General features: G+C 39.1%; 2 protein-coding genes across 2 annotated transcripts in view; one reads left to right on the top strand and one right to left on the bottom strand.

Annotated features, from left to right (window-relative positions):
* Positions 1-4,114: 4,114 nt before the first annotated feature.
* desma (desmin a) lies at positions 4,115-10,923 on the top strand. Its single transcript, XM_085134740.1, has 10 exons — positions 4,115-4,806; positions 6,602-6,662; positions 6,829-6,924; positions 7,825-7,986; positions 8,070-8,195; positions 8,407-8,517; positions 8,637-8,746; positions 8,838-8,890; positions 9,420-9,511; positions 10,206-10,923. The coding sequence occupies exons 1-10, from the start codon at positions 4,232-4,234 to the stop codon at positions 10,245-10,247; spliced, it is 1,428 nt and encodes a 475-aa protein (XP_084990866.1). The 5' UTR covers positions 4,115-4,231; the 3' UTR covers positions 10,248-10,923.
* The window catches only part of tmem198aa (transmembrane protein 198aa), a 48,062-nt gene continuing 38,659 nt past the window's right edge, over positions 10,378-19,780 (bottom strand). The window contains exons 6-7 of the mRNA XM_085134745.1: positions 17,068-17,372; positions 10,378-16,188 (exon numbers count right to left, since the gene is read on the bottom strand). Of these exons, the coding sequence (XP_084990871.1) occupies positions 16,036-16,188; positions 17,068-17,372 (458 nt within the window). The 3' untranslated portion in view covers positions 10,378-16,035. The remainder of the gene's footprint in view (positions 16,189-17,067; positions 17,373-19,780) is intronic.

The following is a 19,780-nucleotide window of genomic DNA, read 5'->3' as shown; positions in this document are numbered from 1 at the left end:
TTTTATACTGCAGTGTTGCATCCTACTTCCAAAATAGAATTGTGACATGCCCTGAGTAAAGGGTTTGGCTGCTATGCACTGTTGATATTCTGAGACTTGGTGCGTGCATGTGTCTGTATTATAATGCTTTTCCCAGCCGTTCTGGGATCTGGTTCTAATTTAAGGGTGTCTTTTCTAGGCTATGGGTCATGGTGTATTAGTTATGAATCTGGGGTTGTTAGGCAACTAGTAGGTAGCTCATTTTCTGTCCTGAGCTAATGATGTGTTCTTTAACAGGAAAACACCTGGATGACTGCTCCTGCCACGACAGCAGATACCACAGTCAAGTCACATCGAGCACATATCAGATTTTTCCCATCATCTCTGCTGGTGTCCCCACATTATTTCTTGGGGTGAAAGGCTCTCTTGTCTGATCGATGTTTGCAACTGGATGGGAAATTGACATAGACCACAGGATTCATGTTCAGTAATGGTATCATTAGAATGTAATATACTTTTTGGTCCAATTCTAGACAGGGATCTTACCCAGACTTGATGGGATTTTGGCGATGGAATCAAATGACCCTGGAAGGGAGCCTAGCAAGTCCTTGATTCCCAGTGTTTGACTGTGGACTGAGCTGCACTTTAGTTAAATACTCCCATGTAACATTGTGAGCATGCTAGCATCCTCGCAATGAGAACATTGCCCACATGGTGATATTTAACAGGTAGCTCGTTGATAATTTTGATCATGATCACGATTGTTTTTTTTTTTGTCATGTCAGCATGCTAAAATGTGCTAATCACCACTAACGAAGCTGGCAGTGGAGAGTAATGGAAATCACATTTGTTTGACAAAAAATAATTCGTAAGCCAAAGAATTAAACTAAATTAAGCACTTCATTCATATGATTCATATAGATTCATATAATATCATCCTCAGAAAAGATCACCTATTATGATTCATTACATATGAAGACTAAAAACTCAAAAATATGTTGGTTTTTTTTGGTAAATAATAATGATGGGATATTTTAGTGACTGACTTTAGACTAACAGACTGATACTAATACCAAATATGAATTTTAATCATTGTATTTTCCTATTTAGTTCCCCCAAGGCACTTTATATTGTAAGGTGAAGACCCTATAATAATATAAAGAAAACAGAGAAAACCCCAACAATCATATGACCCCCTTTCACCAAGCACTTTAGCCACAGTGGGAAGGAAAACTCCCTCTTAACAGGAAGAAGCTTCCAACAGAACCAGGCTCATTTAGGAATGGCCATCTGCTGTGACTGGTTCGAGTGAAGGGAAGAAGACAGGGCAAAGACACAATGTAGAAGAGAGCCAGAGAATAATAACAACTAGTGATTAAATGCAGAGAGGTGAATAAACACACAGAGTGAAGAAAAGATGAGCAAAGAAAAAAAAATCCTTAGTGCATCATGGGAATCATATGATCCTATGCTTTATCAAAATGGAAGGTTTTAAGCCTAATCTTAAAAGCAGAGAGATTTCTGTATTCTGAATCCAAACTGGGAGCTGGCTCCACCAAGAGGGGCCTGAAAACTGAAGACTTTGCCTCCGTTCTACTTTTAAATACTCTAGCAACCACAAGTAAACCAGCAGTCTGAGAGGAAAGTGCTCTAATAATGTGATACAGTACGTTAAGGTCATTAAGATAAGATGGGGCTTAATTATTCACCATCCAAGCTGTCTGACCTTTACTGAAGTAATAGTGACCCCCCTTATTACTATGTTATAGCTCATGAAATGTGACAGGAATATTTAAAGAATTTTAATTTGAAAAATTCTTGAGCTCCCACAGAGAAGTGCTTTTCATAAATTCTTCAGGTTTTTGATGTTTCTTGTTTACTTTAAAGGAATGCAAGAAGCCTTTAGACATTCAAAGATAGTGAAAACTAAAAAGACAAATATAAAACTGTTATTTTTTGTTGTTGATGTTACAAGAGATTCATCTTGAATCACTCTTATCTGGTAATGATGACGTGGCACCAGACAGTTTGTGTAGTGAGCCAATTTAGGTCAGGCCTATTTACATTTTCTATCTGACTTGGATTAGCAGCTACAATAATCTCACAGCATGGCAGTAAAAGTAGTCAAGCTCTATCTCCAGTCCAGTGGCCACACAACAGAGTTCAAACGAGAAATCTAAAAATAGAGTTGACACCATTTGCAGCTGACATGCAGACTGCTCTGTGAAACGCAAATATGTGCACGACCACACACAACTCCTGCAACAGCCACAACTCCCACGTACATTAGCGGCATGTTTCCTCTTTGAGTCAGAACTGAAATGCTACAGACAGCTCAGATATTTGTACTTTATGCCTTTGTTCTGTTGTAAGCATTGCTTTCTTATCTGGTACATTGCACTCATAGGAATATTTAGCATCCTACAGAACCAGAGTTAGTCATTATCATCCTTTTTTATCATCATTACACAGCTATGACACATGAGAGGGCAGAGATTCCTCAAGTGTTAGTATGCTTTCAGCTGCAGCCAGTGAGAGTATTACATTAATTTCCTCATCCTATAGGCTCCAGCCTTCAACAACGCTGGATTTTATATGTATTTCAGAAAATGCTGGACTTTCCTTACATTTTCTACTTGTGGCAAAATAATATTTACATTTTCATAATATTCAGAAACACAATCTACACTGAAATCTAACAAAGAATTTTCAATATGCTTGCAATGACAGCATTGTGATTGTGTATTATGTCAGAACTGTGTTGTAATGGGTAAAACTTTTGGGATGGATTTCTTTTTCATTCTTTCTTTTTTTTCCTGAGCTGACAAATTTGACAAATGTAAAACACTCATATATGGAATTACACAAAGTTGCAACTTGTATTGGCATTAATTATTTTAAATATTCAGGATGCATGTAACAAGATAGCGCTCGACTGATACACACAGATGTATCCATCTGCTCTCGGTGTGTGCGAGTCGGGTAGAGAGCTCTGATGACAAAGCTGAGTGTGTGACCTTCCTGGCAGTAGTCAGTCATATTTCCTATATAACCAAGGCTACATAACTCTATTGTAACTCTATAGCTTCATACTAATTTAAACAATGCATGTAATAAATTCTGATGTGCTACATTAGGACAGAGCAGAACACATTCTTTCCTTATACTTATAACACAAAATGGTAATTTTAACATGATGTTGGCCATATTTTAGAACAATCATTCATGTTAATTTTGGTTATGTGCTTTTCTGAGCCAGTTTCTTTAGCCTAAACTGAATTAAGTTTGACAATTTCCACTAAGTGAAGCTTCATACAAAATATAACCATGATTTGATGCAGTGTTTCTAACAGCTCCTGATCATTTCTATCAAAACTTCCCATATTAGACTTTCTTCACAAAAGTGAAGGGACTGTCTGACTAATTTTTACATCCATTCATTCAATCATCCATCGTCAAACAGACATACATGCAGAAGGCCATCGTGAAACCAGATCCCTTCAACAGCTGAATCAAGGGCTGGCAAAAGGTGCAACAAGGGGGGTAGGGAGAGGCTGAAAGACAAGAAAAAGAAGGCTGGACAAAAATGCATCGCTGAAGAGCATGAAGAAATATGAAAGAAAGGCTTTTAGTCCAACAGATAACATCTCAAGAGATGACAATGAACTGAACAAAAATGTCCTCTGAGCAATTTCCTAAAAACCTGAAAAAGTCCTTTTTAGTGAACTACAGTGAACTACGCAGAGAAAATAAAGCTAGAACAGCCAAAATAAAAAACTCAAATCATAATTACAATTATGATACATTTTCACATTGATTAACACTGGTTACCAGAGCTAATTAATTTTCACCTCATGCCCTTAAATCTGGGGTTTAAAAAGCCACTACTAATGAGGCAGTTATGAAAAATATTTAAAAAAAAAAGACTTGTTGGGTAAAATTTGAAGAACTGTTAATGCATCTTAACCAATGAAAGAATCTTCCAGACTGATTTAAAACGCCAAAAGTAATCAATGAAAAAAGAGGTTGTGATACAGTGGAGGGGTGGAGTGCAGACGGGGTGAACAGAGACATCAAGAGGAGGGGTTGGGTTTATGAGTGGGTGTGGGGGTGGTAGAGCTACAAATAGTTGCACTCAGTGGCTGGCATTTCTTCACTTAGTTTTCTTCCCAGTTGCCCAGTGGGACAGTTGGGTCTCAGCACCTCAAGCGGTTCCATCAAATCCACAACTCAACCAACAACTCAACCAGTCATGAGCAAGTCCTACACCTCCTCAGCCCAGAGTGCTTCCTCGTACCGTCGCACCTTTGGCTCCGGTGTTGGGTCAACACCACTGTCATCGATGTTCTCCTCCTCTCTAGGAGGAGCCCACAGCTCCGCTTCCAGCCGTATGTCTAGCAGAGTCTACGAAGTCAAGAGCACCGGCATTCCCTCTTATTCTAGCTTCAAGTTGTCTTCTGGGGCCGGGATCGGCTCCTCCACGGCCATGCGCACCTATGCCGGGGAGAAGCTCGACTTCAACCTTGCAGACGCCATGAACCAAGACTTCCTCAACACAAGGACCAATGAGAAGGCCGAGCTTCAGCACCTCAATGACCGCTTTGCTAGCTACATTGAGAAGGTGCGTTTCCTGGAGCAGCAGAATGCCGCGCTGACAGTGGAGATCGAGAAGCTCAGGGGCCGCGAGGGGCCTGGGCGTGTGGCTGAGCTGTATGAGGAGGAAATGAGGGAGCTGAGGAGGCAGATAGAGGCCCTCACCAACCAGCGTGCCAGAGTGGAGGTGGAGAGAGACAACCTGGCCGATGACCTGCAGAAACTTAAGCTCAGGTAAGCTTGGATTGATGGGACTGGGCCAATATGTAGATAAACATCTTCATGAACAAATGATAAGTAAAGAAAAAATATATATATATAAACTGACTCATGTAATATGGCTTTAATAAAAGTGAGCTACTGGAAACACATGCACTCACATGTAGGAGTACACAGGAGTCTCATGTTAAGTCTAAAGCCAAACACAAATGGAATAGTTTGAATTAACTGAAACATGGAGGATATGAGCCTTTTTACTTAAAGAAAAGCTCATTCCGTTACATTTATATATATATATAAAAAAAAGTGATACAATAAATATTTGTGACCTCACCCCCCACCCCCACCCTCTGGAAGGTGCTATCTCACATTCTGGCAACACACCAAACCTCTATCAGATGGAACAGAAGGAGAAAATCGGAAGACTGGAAAGCAGACGGGGGGGGGGGGGGGGGGGGGGGGGGGGGGGGGGGGGGGGGGGACTTTTAAACGTTTTATCCAGTGTGTTAAAAATAAAACAAACAAGTGGCATCAAGTACAACTCATTGATTTCGAAAGAGTGTCTCTCCTCTTTTGGGAAGAATGAAAACAACGAAGTAACAAAGGAGAGATTTGAGAATAGGAATGCTTCAGTAATTGTTACGGTCCAATGGCTTTTTACAAAGGTGTTTTATAATTTATTCACGAGAGACACAGCAGAAGAAAACTGAGAGAGAGGGAGATCTGCAGGTTCATAGGAATAGAGTTGAGACTCACAGGCAGACAGATTAAGTTTCAGCTCGACAGAAAGCAGTCAGACATGAAAGAAGTAGACAGATAAAAATAAGTGTATACACACGGCCTGTTTGTTTGGTGAGTTTAAAGAAGAATAAATCTAAAAAAGTGAAAAAATTTCAAAAGCCAGTCCACCAAATACACATTTCTTCTATGTGCGCTGCATATGTGACAGAACGTGAGCATGAGAGAGAGAGAAAAGCACGGGGAGCTGCAGTGTGGGTGTATCGCTGAATAATCTATTTGGAGCGACTAAATCATCTCTGTGAAATTCTGTCACTGCGAGATGCTGCATGCAGCATCACTTAAATAAAATGTATATCAAAAGACAGGCTCAAACACACACAGCACTCTGACTCTTCGCTCTCTGTGTATCACGCCTGCTTAAATGGTTGCCTGAAACGTTCAGTGAAACTTGTTAAAGCACCAGCTGCTCCTTCTAATATCACATGCAAACAGTTGCAACGCATGCACGCTGACATTCTCATTGAACATTCTCACTGAACGTTTCCATGGACGATGACATGATTCAAAACCGCAAAAAAAATGCCAATAGCATCTGCTGTGTGTATTTGTGTCGGTAGTGATTATGTGTGAGGTGCATGACGGCATTTTTTTCTGCATTTTCCAGTTGTTCAAAGTGCACGGCGAAATGCTAATTCTGGAAACTGCACCGGGACAGGCCTGTGTTGCTCTCACACTGTTACCCTTCTGATTCTGACAGTGTGACAGCTGCAACAGAGCTTTAGGACTCAAAGAGCAAGTGCAGAAGTGTGCGTGTGTGTGGACATGGATACAAATAAAAGCTTGAACTTTGATGTTTCATTGTCTATGCCGGTTCTATTCTTATGAATTTACTGAGAGGAAAAGAGCAGAAAGGCTGGAGGACTGAGAGGTGGTAACTAGTTTATCTGTCTAGTAAGTGACCTCTGGGGGGGAAACCTGTTCACTCCAACAGTTTGTCTTCACTTTTGTTTCAACTTTCCGCTTTCTTTTTCGCTCTTTTCCTTTTTGTATGTTGCTGTCATTCTGGCAGACTGCAAGAAGAGATTCACCAGAAGGAAGAAGCTGAGAACAACCTGTCTGCTTTCAGATCTGTAAGTCTTCTATTTCCTTAAATCACTCATCTATAGCTCAGAAACTTTGTCTCCTTTGGTTGAGCAGTCATTTTTCTCCTTTAATTTTCTTCTTATTTTAATTTTTTTTTTAAAATGTGTTGGTTATTGGTCATTTTCTTTTTTGCCATTCTCTCCTCTTATCTAGGATGTGGACAGTGCCACTCTCGCTAGGCTGGACCTGGAGAGACGTATTGAGAGTCTGCAAGAAGAGATTGCCTTCCTCAAGAAGATTCATGAAGAGGTTTGCTGATTTACCAGCTTTGGTTGGTTGGCTTCACACAATTAGGCAGTGGGAGGGTTGCGTCTGGAATGGCATCTGGCATAAAATCCGATCCATTCGCTGTAGCAACCACTTGGGAAATAAGAGAGCAGTAAAAACTACCCATCCTCTCTATATCTATTATGTGTGTCACTAGGATGGTGTATAGTGTATCATATAACACCTGTGTGTGTGTTACTATACTGCGCTGTGATATTAGATCTGAGTCTCCACAGGCATGCAGCTCTTCATGAGATCAAAGATATCATACTTAAACCCACCTAAAGAGAACTACTGATGTCAAAGCACAGATACCGTTCCCATCTACGTAGATTCATGTCTGTAGGAAAGTTTAACAATCATTTAACTATTACAGGGCAACAGAAAGATCTAACCTTATACACTTACAGATATCAAATGATATTCTGAGCCACACACTCAGACACATGTCTGCACAGCTGAAGTCCCTTCTTCTCATTTTGTCTTCTTTGCTTGAACTTTGACCTGCCAGAAATGCCAAAGTGCTGATTGGTCAAAAGACTATGTCAGCTGTTGTGTGACAGAGAAAAAGAGGGTGTGCCTGTGAACAGATGCAAAGCTATTTATAACTTTCAGTTAGATCAGACAACAACTGAGTGCAATCCAGGCTGGCTAATTTAAAAAAAAAAAACCCTGTTGCTAACAGAATGCATCAGTCAACAGCTGGGTGAATTTGTAATTTGACACATTAGATTTCTATATGTAAATATTCTGATCTGACGTGTTATTGCATGTTGAATTATTTTTAACTTGTCAGCTGAAGTAGCAGGTATCATTTTAATGTCCCGGTAGCTACTCACATGTTTCACGAGTGGATTTTGACTTTTTCTGGACTCCTTGCAGGAAATCCGTGAGCTGCAGAGCCAGATTCAGGACACTCAGGTGCAGATCCAGATGGATATGTCTAAGCCCGACCTCACTGCTGCTCTGAGGGACATCCGCATGCAGTACGAAGCCATTGCTGCCAAAAACATTGCAGAGGCTGAAGAATGGTACAAGTCTAAGGTAGAGTGGAGGCATGCACACGGAAAATGCAGATAGTGGTTCTTAGCTGTTGTACTGTTAATCCTCCTGTCCTCTGTCTTCAGGTGTCTGATCTGAACCAGGCCGTGAACAAGAACAATGATGCACTGCGTCAGGCCAAGCAGGAGACCATGGAATTCAGACACCAGATCCAGTCCTACACTTGCGAGATTGACTCACTGAAGGGCACTGTGAGTATTTGTAGCACCTTTTCTCACTTTTATTTTTTGGCTTCTTATTTTACATTTCTTCTTTCTGATTGATATCATCTTTATGTTTCCTTGATAACCATATTTTCAGCCATAAACAGCCTTAAACTTCTGTTTCTGTTGGGTGCGTTTACTCTCTTTCAAGCTTCTTATCCCTTCTTTTCAAGGACTTCGTGTCTCTGTTTCTTTGCAGAATGAGTCTCTGCTGCGCCAGATGAGAGACATGGAGGATCGCATGGCCCGCGAGGCTACTGGTTACCAAGATACCATTGCACGGCTCGAGGAAGATATTGCTAAGATGAAAGTAATACGCTTAGATATGTCATGCTGAACTTTTGCATTTTACACTGGGTAATAAAAGTAGCAGGATTTTGTGTTTGGTGAAAACTATATTTTAAGCACTTCTTACACACTGATTTCAAGGATGATATGGCCCGCCACCTGAGGGAGTACCAGGACCTCCTCAATGTGAAGATGGCCCTCGATATTGAAATTGCCACCTACCGCAAGCTGCTGGAAGGAGAGGAGAGCAGGTGTGTTTCTGTTCTAAACCTACCTTAATCTTTTGTGATTTTGCATTTATGTCGTACTCATTACTGATTTGTTATGCTCCTCTTTCTGTAGAATCACTACCACTATACCTGTCCAGTCTGCTTATTCTTCCATTGGATTCAGAGGTATGAGAAGTTGCACCCTTTGTTCCTGTCACGAATAAATACAGTTAAAATCTATTGGGCATGAGTCAATAAGGGGGGATGATAAAAGGTCTAATTATAGGCTGTGACTGTATATGGTAGCTGCTATTTTAAGGGCATTACATATAGTGTCTTTGCAGTGACACATTCTGGCCACTGTGTGGGGATATATGACTAAACCCTTCATGCCTCTGTGGTTCAGGGAGGCAAGAATTAACCTTCATTAATAATCATATGACTTACCCTCTTCATGTAATAGATTAACAGTAAGAAGGTGCAATTAGTCTCTGTTAGTACCTCCCATCTGAGCACTTTGTGACAGCTTAAAGTTAACATAAGGATGTTGTGTGGATGTTCCATTAATGTTACAGCCATGTGAAATTGTTAAAAGCTCATTAAACTTCTAAGTGCAATGCTTAACTAATATCAGTGACTAAATTATCTCAGTGTAGCTGCAGAAAGAATTAAAGCAGTTTATGAAAGCGCTGCATGTGTGAATTTGTTCCTACAGAGACCAGTCCTGAGTCCCAGCATCAGCGCTCATCAGAGGTTCACTCCAAGAAGACTGTTGTCATCAAGACCATTGAGACCCGCGATGGAGAGGTTTGAGCTCACACGTACACGCACACACAGGCATACACACAAATATACACTTTTATGCACAAAAATGTCCATGTTGAGGTACCCTAATAAACTACAAAAGCGCTAGTAAATTATAACTTATATTTTTTTCAACCAAACCATTCTGATTTACTATATTCTCATCCAGATTAAATATTCTATGAGCCAGAGTGCTAATGCCTCATGTGTAAGTCTGGTTTCAGTATCACACCTGCCTTTTGATTGTCTGCTCACATCAGCGGGTTGAAACAAGCTACCAGGTTTAATAAGATTAATTTCCTTCTTGCATTTGTCAATCACAGCCACTTTTCATAACTGTCTACACATACAAGTGTGGCAGCATAGTAGCAAAGCTGTTTTAGCTTCTATTCTCTTTGTTATCCCTGAAATCTTGTAGTTTGAATCAATCTGGGTACAGACACTTTCATGAAAGTTACAGCACCGGCTTCCCTGAGCAAGCAGCTTCACTGTCAGCACTCCAGTTGGTCCCAGCACAGTCCTTCACTTTAAGCATAACACCTGCACTGAATGTTAAGCTTAAGTAGAACTTTATTGTCAGACTAGCACGGCAGATGAGGTGTTTTCTCACATCGTTTATGCAGACACTGTGCATAGCGAAAATAGACTCTTTCCCTTTTGTATCAATTTACAGTGTCCCCTTTTTTTCCTTCCACAGGTTGTCAGTGAGTCGACACAGCACCAGCAAGACATCATGTAAACAAGAAGAAACAACGTTACTTAAAAATAATAACACCAATAATGAAATCTTTTCCTATTAGAATTACAATGATTAATAAGCTGTGCCTACTTTTAGATACAAAATGCTGACCATTTTATGTAACCAGTCATGGAAGTGAAATTTAACCACTGTACATCCATACATAAATTACTTTAAGCGTCACAGGAAAGACGCAGTGTAGAGGCATAATGCCTTTAGCCTTGTTTTAAATGAAGGGCATTCCAGGATGTTTTTCTTTATTTGTGTTACTTTTCGCTGCAAACAAAAGTATCTTGCATCTATCTTGTCTGCAAAAATATTTTAGTGGTAAGCGTAATGTTTCAAATGAATACAGCTCAGCCAGAATTATATCATCATCCACTGTAACAATCAATGGCAGATCAATCAATTATGAAGCACCGCAGTCAGATAAATTTCACTGTGTGTATTTCAGGATTTTTACATGTGTATGCACATCGATTGATTAAGATAGGCTATCTCTGTAACTGATTCAAGGAAAGTGAGATGTTGGTTTAAAAAGGGAACTCAGTTGTGTTTTGACCTTTGAGCTCTCCAGCATGTGCTACGTGTCTGATGGTATGTGTATGAGTAACCATGGTATCCTCCTTCGCTCTGACAAAAACTCAAATAAAAGATTTCACTTGCTGGGCAGAAAGTTTATTCAAATTCTGTAACTCATATCTCTAGGCATTAACATTCCTCAGACAGCATGCGTGCATTTTCATCCAAATCTTTATGAACTTTCTCTTCCTACTGCATGCTGATGGGCCCGTTTTAGCTTTCCAAAAGATACTAGCTCCCCCATCCAAGCGTAAAACTCTTCTGTCAACATTTAATTTTCTTCTATACACAAAACACGAGTTGTGGCTTTCTTGAATTTATCAGTAACCAGTCTGATCTTGGTGCAGGGAAAACGAAACAAGGGCACATTAACGAGCGGCCCTTTGTCATTCTTGGTCTCCAGCAGAAAGCAGATTAGCAGAGCAACAAGAATTACAGTCTGTGCAGTTTGTTTCTAAAGCCACTGGACTGAAAATGTCATCAGAGATAAAAAAAAAAAATGTTGGGGTGGAGGAGAGAAAAAGGAAACACAGAAACAATAAATGAGCCTGCAAGAAAGAGCAAGACGGGAAGAAATGAAAAACAGAGGACAAATGTAATGAAAAGGTTATTCTGAGACAGAGACACAGGGAAGATCTAGAAAGAGATAATTACGCTGAATAACATAAAGAAGCAAGTATGTGACTGCTACTCCAGTAATTAGTGGAGCCATGACGGTGTGCTTTCATCACTGAATCAACAGAAAGGGCAAACTGCTCCTGTGTTCTTTTCCCTCTAAATAACGTTTCCTCACTTCTGTGAACTCTCCTCTTTTTTACTAGGAAGCAAAAAGCTTCAAGCATTGCTACACTTCTTATTTCTTGATTAGTTTTACAGTTGTATTTGTCGTTACATAACTGCTGCAGTTTGTAATGAAGCTTCACTGCTAATGTAGCCTGACACCTATACTGTCAGAGCAGATAAGAATGCAACTGACTGGAAATCCAGATGCTTGTTTTTTTCCCCATCATTTATGTTAATGATTCTTAAGCAGCTCTTTATCACAGCCAACACCTGCAGAGTAAAAATGTTATTTTGAAGCTGATATTTGGGTGTTTAAAAAATACTTTTTCTCTTTACTTTGCACACTTTGTCCTCTCTAAAAGACTTCCTGCTCATCTTCACATTTTGCTTCCAAGGAGCCAGACTTTCTTGCAATTTCTTTCAAAGACCTTAAAAATGTCTTTTTGAAGGTCTTGCAAAGTTTTGGCTTTTTGCACTCATCTTCAGGGCAGTTCCTGTACATGACCGTTATCAGAGCAATGCAGCTTTTTTGGTTTGTTTGTATGTTTGTTAAGCCAAATAACTTTGACCAATGAATTATGCAAATATTTAAAAAAAGGAATTTAACTGAAAGGATGAACCATTGTTATGGCTACTTTGTTACTTGTAGCCTGTTGCAAAAAAACATATACTTTGTTATTTTTGAATAACAAAGTATATGTTTAAATGAATGAATATATGAAAGAAGAAACTGAAGATAACACAGTTTAACAGGCATAATATAGTATTTTTACACCAGCAAGGTGATTCTTTAAATGCATATCTCAGCATGATGTGGAGTGCGTCCTCAAAAAAAAAATCTGAGGAAAACTGAATAAGAGGAGGACAAAAGCAGTGTCAGGTCGTAACAATCTACAGCAGATAAACAGTGTCTGAAAGTCACGTCCTTGAGAAAAAAAATCCAGCAAAGACCAGGGTTCAGGACCTTCAGTTGATCCATCTACTGTTAACCGACGCCTCATCAGAAATGGTCTCAGTGTGAAGGGTGGCTGTCAAGAAGCTATTCTTTAGAAAGAGGAAAAGGGAACAAAGGGTGAGGTGTTGCAAATTACACAAAAAACAGCCAAGGCAGAAGCAGAAATCTGGGGGAATAATCTTGAAGACTATTTCAAAATATGACAAAAAAGCTCAGGTCAGGCTGAGCTGAAGAATAAAAGTAATCAAATATTGACTTTCAAGCTCATTAGAATTGCACAAACTCTGTTTTCTGACTCATTTTCCTAGTAACATATAATAGTGAGTGGTGGGTTAGTGGGTGGCTCAACACTTTTGCACATCACTGCATCATCAATGAATATGAAAAAAATATGTAACAGAATCATCACCTACTAATATCTGTGTACAAGCACCAGTTCTGAAACAGGTAAATATCTGTCGATTTATTCTAGGGACTTTGCCATCTAATTCTAAACTAAACTTATGTAACGCATGTATTTGTGGGAGTGTCAGAGAGAGAGATTGAACTAAAAAGTATTTGATATTTGTGCTCCAACACTTGTGCACACACAAATGACAATGTAAAGATAACAAGACCACTGAATTATAGAATCACAATGTTTATCATATGTTAGGTCCATAGAAATCCATGCTTAATAACATAATAATAATAATAACAATAATAATAATCATAATAATAATAATAATCAGGTGATTTTTACATATTTAAATTGGATGATACGAAAAGGACGAATCAGAGTCCATTTTCTTTGCTAAATTTGAACATGAAACACTGAAACACCTGACTGAGAAGTGTATCCACCGCTCAGCCAAATCAAAGCAAACTGGACATACAGCAGAATCACAATATAACAGGTCTACTCCAGAAAGTAATAGCCTGCATAAATTACATACATGACTGTGGTGCAAACATGAAAATGGAGCCAAACATTTGTACACTTAAAAATTATTTACAAGTCAATATCTACAATTAAAGGTTTTCTCAACAGAAATGTTATATTATAGGCAATGAAAAAAATACTAGAAATAAGAAAAACAACAACATAAAAGAAAAGTTCAGTGAAAGAATTATTCATTTTCGTCCCCAAATTACAAGCAAGAGGAGGGGCAATGTTTAGTTTAGAATTACACTACAATAAAAACACAAAAGCAGATCAAAGCAGGAGTGAAGTATAGGCAGAAAACCAAAAATAACACTTGTACTGCCACAACCGTGAAATAACATTTAATAACAGTAAACAGCAGGTCAGAAGCTGATGTAACAGGCATAATGCATGTGAAAAAGAGGAAAATGCTTCAAATGCCTTTCAAAGCCCTTTACAGACAGAAGAGAACTGGATATAGAAAGAGAGTTTTTATTTTTACTTACATCAGCCCAGGACCAGAAAACTAAAGTGTAAATGTCAGAGCTGTGACATGACAACAGCACAATCGAAACATATACACAATGATCAACATGCAGTAATGGGCTTTTGATAAAAATCCCCGGTCCTCGGGCCTAAAAGTACTGTAAATTTTGCTGAATCCAGGCACTAACTTACATACCTCAAGTTTTATTTTATAATTTATGTGCAGTGATATTGTTTTGTTTTCCTAAACCTCAGAAATAAGAATCTATAATAAAACAATAGTTTAAAAAAACAATATTGAGGCAGAATTTTAATAATTTTTTTCCTTTCATACTACCAAGTCTTCCATTTGGGGCTTTTTATAGTAATATTCAACCTAGGTAGGAATTGCAACATTGCTAGCAATAGTGTTCATGAACTACAATGTTTTGTTTCCAGAGAGCTTTAATTTAAAAAAAAGCAAAAAAAACCCCAACTTTATCCTTCTGTACTTAAACATCTCGCATTCAGAGTCCTTCTCCTGTCTCAGTGTTTAGTATAACAATATTAATGTAAGGAACTCATTTCAATTTCAAAGTGAGTAACACACAAATGCATGTACACATGAACCGTATGCACACACATACATAGAAAGGCCAAAAAAAAAAAGGTCCAGAAGTAAACATCAGAGGGCGCCACTTGCAGGTGCATTTATCTTCACATTCTCTTATCTTAAAAAAAGATGCTGCCTCTTTTTTTTATCACTTAACATTTCACTCAAACATTTTACATTCATACCATTTTTCACCAACTGGTAAAGAAGAGAGAATTTAATGTATGCACAGCATGCTGCGCATCCATTCCAACAAACCCCCCCTCTCCTTGGCCAGTATTTGGTATGTTCCATCAATTGCCACAGGGCTCATGTGTCCACTCACACACTCAAAAATACACTATTTCTTAACAGTTTTACTGTTGCCTATTATTCTCAGACTTAATTACATCAATCAAATTCCAGAATGATTAATATCGGGCAGCAGCTATTTGTCTTTAACAGAAGCTTTGTGGAAAAGAGCAAAAAGGGACACAAGAGCACTGTTAATAAATAAAATCACATCGCTTACAGAAATGTTTAATGGAGAGAGGAAAGAAGAGCAGACAGATGAGTATCCTGTTCAGGTCTGTTGCTGGAATGGCTGACAATAGAATAGAGGATACAAGGAAAGTGTTGAGATGTAAAAACAGTCTCCTTGAAAATCACAACAGCGCAGGGAATGACACTTAATTGACAACAGAAATAACACAAACATTGTCTTTGGTGTAAACCGTTTAATCCAATTCACACCTAAACTTGTCTCTTTCTGCATGTTGAAGCAGTACAGGCCTTGTGCTGCCACGTTTGAATTTACAAGCTGTCAGTGAAGATAAAATGCAGACTTCATGAATGACCTTTTAAATGAGAAGAGCTCCCTTTGAGTTTCAGTGTTTGCTGTGATTTTTTTTTATGTTGCTTTTCAGTCATTTTTCACAGCAGATGCTTCCTTAAGTCAAAATGTTTAATCCTTTAATTACCTTTGGAGTAAAGTGTTCTTTTATTTTAACTTGATGAAAGCCAAGTGATGCAATTTTTTTCTAACATGATGTGGGGCTCCTGTGGAGTGATTTTTTCTTCCCCACTAAAAATGACTTTGTATGGCTTGAACCAACCAGTATAAATCTTCGTATCAAATGTTCAACAGAGACAGTTTAATTAACTGTGCATAAGAGAGTTTCACTTATTTCCAGTGTTTTCCATGTAAGTACAATTACAGAGAAGCCAAATATAACATATGATGACTCACACTTTCGACAAAGAAAATCACTGTTTTTAGACATTAAAAGGAAAAAACAGACCAAATAAATACTTCAGTGGGTCTGACAGGAGAAAAGCAGTGTGGGTCACACCACCTCTGGAGCACTTTGAGCTCCTGTTGGCTTAATAGGCAGTTGATTGGGTTGGCACGGTTAGGTTAGGTTAGGTTTCTTGTCCTTATCAGTGAGTCTTGAAGTAGCCTGTGATGGTGCACGTGTGTGTGTGTGGATCTGTGCAATTAACTGCCTCAGATGCGAACTGGGGGTCCACTGGGTGCTGTAAGGGGCACCTGAGAGCCGCAGTCATAGTCAAGTTCAGCCATCCGAGACCGGCTCATCATTCTACTGTGGGAGTACGCCCGTCTGTCTGTCTGTCTGTCCCTGAAACTCCTGATGTAACTCTGTGGACAGACAGGAAATAAAGGGCAACGGTGGGTATATGGCATATGTAAATGCCGCAAGACACAAAAGCTTACACTCATGTACAATTATTCTTCAATGAAAAGTCTGACATGTGACACTTTTATCCCTGTTCAGTTTTCTTTTGAAGTCCCATTGAAGAGGATCATTACCCCTTATCTTAACATTAAATATGAACCTGAAGCCTGCAGACACTTAGTTTAGCCAGACATTATAGGGAGAGGACACTTAGTGAATCTTAAACAGAAATGTGTGGGAGAGTTCTGAAATGCTAAAGCTGGCAGTTGGGAAGAACATAAGCCAGTCGTGTTGAGTGGCACATGTTTAGCTGAGTTTCACAACAGCATGATTGGTGTAGTTGTGTGTCTACTTTTCATTGTCCCAGTTTATTATTATTGTAGCAAAAAAATTCGTTAAGCATACATATATATATATTTTAATTTGCAAGGCTTTCTTCGTTACTTTGGCATGATCACCGAAGGAACTGTGTGCACGCTTAACAGAAGTACAGCTAAATAAATTCCTGGAGATATCAGCAAAAATGGCTGTCAAACTGTATGACTTGCCCTCTGGCAAGAGTTTAGCACAGAGAGAATAAAGATTTTGCTGTGCAGTGCATGTGTATATAAATATAACAGTTTCTGATTTTCTTACACTTATTTGTCCTGAACTTATCACTTAACTGTGCAGAGTGGAACACTGATGTCATTCTACTCAAACTGTGACTTGAATGTAGAATTTGATCTAAAATCTAATTTCAGAGAATCCGAAGAACACAAACATTTTAATGACCTGGACTGAGGATGTTCAGATTTTCATCTAATTACCTTGTTAAGAATAGATACAGTATTATAGCTTACCGGAGACAGCACATCTCCATCAAAACGCCTTTTGGAGTTTGCTTTGCGGTGGTAGCCAGGCTCAGTCTGAGGAGGAGGAGGAGGGACTTTAGGAGGCTGAGAGCTCTGAGTTTGGTGATGAGGGTGAGATGCTGCTGGGTGGTGGTACTGCTGGTGGTTGTGATGGGAATGAGTCTTCTGCTTGTGCCCTGCTTTCTGGCTCTGTCTCTTTTTCTTCTTCTTGTTTTCCTTCTCCTTTTTCAGCCTCTCTTCTCTCTGTCGAATCCGCATGAGCTGGACCTTTCGCTGCTGTCGACTTAAAACCACTAGAGTCAAAGAAAAAAAGTTTTGATCATTAGTGGTAAGGGGAAGAAAATTAGAACAATAGATAATGAAGAGGGAGTGACTTCAGGATAAAGAGAAAACAGCAAAGCTTTTATAGAGAAACTAACTTTAGGTTACTTGTGTACTTGTGTGTTCTCAGAGTTGCATGAGTGAGACATTTTGCTATGGGATGCAGCACCTCTTCTCACTTCAGCCAGCAAAAAGGATTATTTGATGAAACATCTCACTTACGCTACTGTGAGAACAGAGGTTACATAAATAACCCAAAGTTTTCATTCCTAACATTGATTTTGATGTCTCACTCTTGGATATGGAGACCTTTTGTACTGCCAGACAAGCTCATCTCAAGCAAGCACCAGCAATCAGCAAGTAGCCCCCTTATAGAAGTGAAGACCTACAGTGGTACTGTTTGGGCTACACTTTCCAGTGTGCAGAACCAGACAAAAGTAAAGTGTACGCACAGATGTCTTGGAATGAGGGCCTAGCTAGCCTATCTTTCAGGTGTGTTGAATATTGACTGCATAGTGGCGCAAGCTACTTGAGGGTGGGTGGTTCTGCCTGACACGGTCACTGCCATTACCAGCCAATCAAGACTGACTTAATGAGATAAATCCTTTTGAGGAATATGAGGGAGGCCCATCCCACAGTGAGACATTGAAACAATTGCTAAGAAAGAGAAGTGATTAAGTCAAGTGAACAGACATATTCAAAATTACCAAGGTAAGGAATACAAGCAAGGCATTTAATCAGGCAAGAGCTTGTACAAATATTTTAAATAGCTTTAAATGCAGATGATAAACTTTTCTCAAGGTTTATTTTGAATGGAGGCTATAAAAATAAAAAAAAGTAAAAATACTGGTGCCAATTTGCTCATTTCCTTTATTCTGTTCAGTCTGTTGGCAGACAAATCATTTTCCTCTCTGCATGTACTTATACTGAGCTGTTCAGTCTCCTGACATATTGTGAGTGGGTGAGTGTGTTATTTTTGCACCCTGCCCAGAAAAGGATGTCCGTAAACCATCCTGCTTCGCCGTCCATTACACATAGGAGTATTTTTGAGCATGGGTGTTTGTAGGCATTTCCATTCAGTGGTTAGATATACACTACAGAATATCGGGGATCTGTGTAATATTTATTATCTGAGCTCCAGTATTTATCCATTACAGATGTATTGTACTGGTCACAGCTGCCTTATGTGTGCGTGTGTAAGTGTAAGTGTTCAGAGGTCTATTGTTGTTTCTTCATGCATGGGGACAACAGGGCACCATCTGGCAAGGAAACTGCTTAATAATACCCCCCTTTCTTTTCCTTGGATCACCCCACGTCAGGCCCCTCTGGCCACATGCTTCTGTATGTGTGTGTGTGTTGGGGGGTGTCCACTATTTTAAAAAGGTGCTTCAGAGTTTAGGTTCAAATAACAAAAAAATGCTTTTGGGGTTAGAGTTGAGAGGCTATGTCAGTGACAGTCCCGATGAGCATAGGTGAATCGGTGCATATTCAATTAGTATCTACACAGAGGGGCAAAACCCCCTGAAAAAAACAGTCGAGACAAGTCAAACATATGCGAGCTAATTCATTCATGGCCCTGTTCTGCACACTGTTCAGTCAGCTGACAGATGATTTTCCTCACAGCTCCACTTGGGTGCCCAGCTTACCCATTGTGCCCCAGTTTATTATCCTCACTCTGCCCTTCCCCCAGTACACCTGCTTCCTCTTTACTTCCCTCTCTTCTCTCCTTCCCACAATTTCTCATCATCTGTTTACTGCCAGCAGAGTATCTTTTAGCAGATAAAGAGTAATTGAAAAAAGTTCATTCAAGATTACATGCTGTGGACGTTAAGTAATGCAAATAATAGTTGGACTTTTCATTACAGCTCAGTAATAATGTGATAACTTCCACACATGCTTTGAGAATAATTATCATATTACTTGAAGTTTGCTTTAATAGGATATTAACCCTTTAAAGCCCAGTGTGTCATATTTGATACATGAGTTTATGAGACTTCAGCATCATCAGAATGATGATTTTTTTTTTAACCTCAAAAAATGATATAAATTGCATGACACATTTTCAATGACTAAATTGCAAAAATATGGCTTATGTAGCAGATGTGATACAAATTAAAACTCATATATATGCTAATTAAAATTTTGTTTGTTCCTGGTTATTGAATAGAAACTACCACATGTGCTTCCACATGATTAAGCCCCAGTATTTACATTGTTACCGTCAAACAAAGAAGACTGCAGAAGGCATACAGTTGGATGCATTCCAGTGTTATAAAATGATTATAGCATTCTTATACCATAAAGCATCAACTAATGTTAATTTATTATTATAAACATAAAAAAATCAAGCATCCAAATATTAGCATTTTATTGCTAGCAG

The sequence above is a fragment of the Neolamprologus multifasciatus genome, chromosome 16 (assembly GCF_963576455.1).
Source record: "Neolamprologus multifasciatus chromosome 16, fNeoMul1.2, whole genome shotgun sequence".
Taxonomy (NCBI): Eukaryota; Metazoa; Chordata; class Actinopteri; order Cichliformes; family Cichlidae; genus Neolamprologus; species Neolamprologus multifasciatus.
The sequence above is the reverse complement of the archived record's forward strand: the minus strand, read 5'-3'. Positions and strand labels throughout refer to the sequence as shown.

Coding starts and splice junctions, on each gene's coding strand:
- desma (XM_085134740.1), top strand. CDS start 4,232: ATGAGCAAGTCCTACACCTCCTCAGCCCAGAGTGCTTCCTCGTACCGT. Junction 8,747..8,837: donor CTGGAAGGAGAGGAGAGCAG/GTGTGTTTCTGT, acceptor CTCTTTCTGTAG/AATCACTACCACTATACCTG. Junction 9,512..10,205: donor TTGAGACCCGCGATGGAGAG/GTTTGAGCTCAC, acceptor TTCCTTCCACAG/GTTGTCAGTGAGTCGACACA.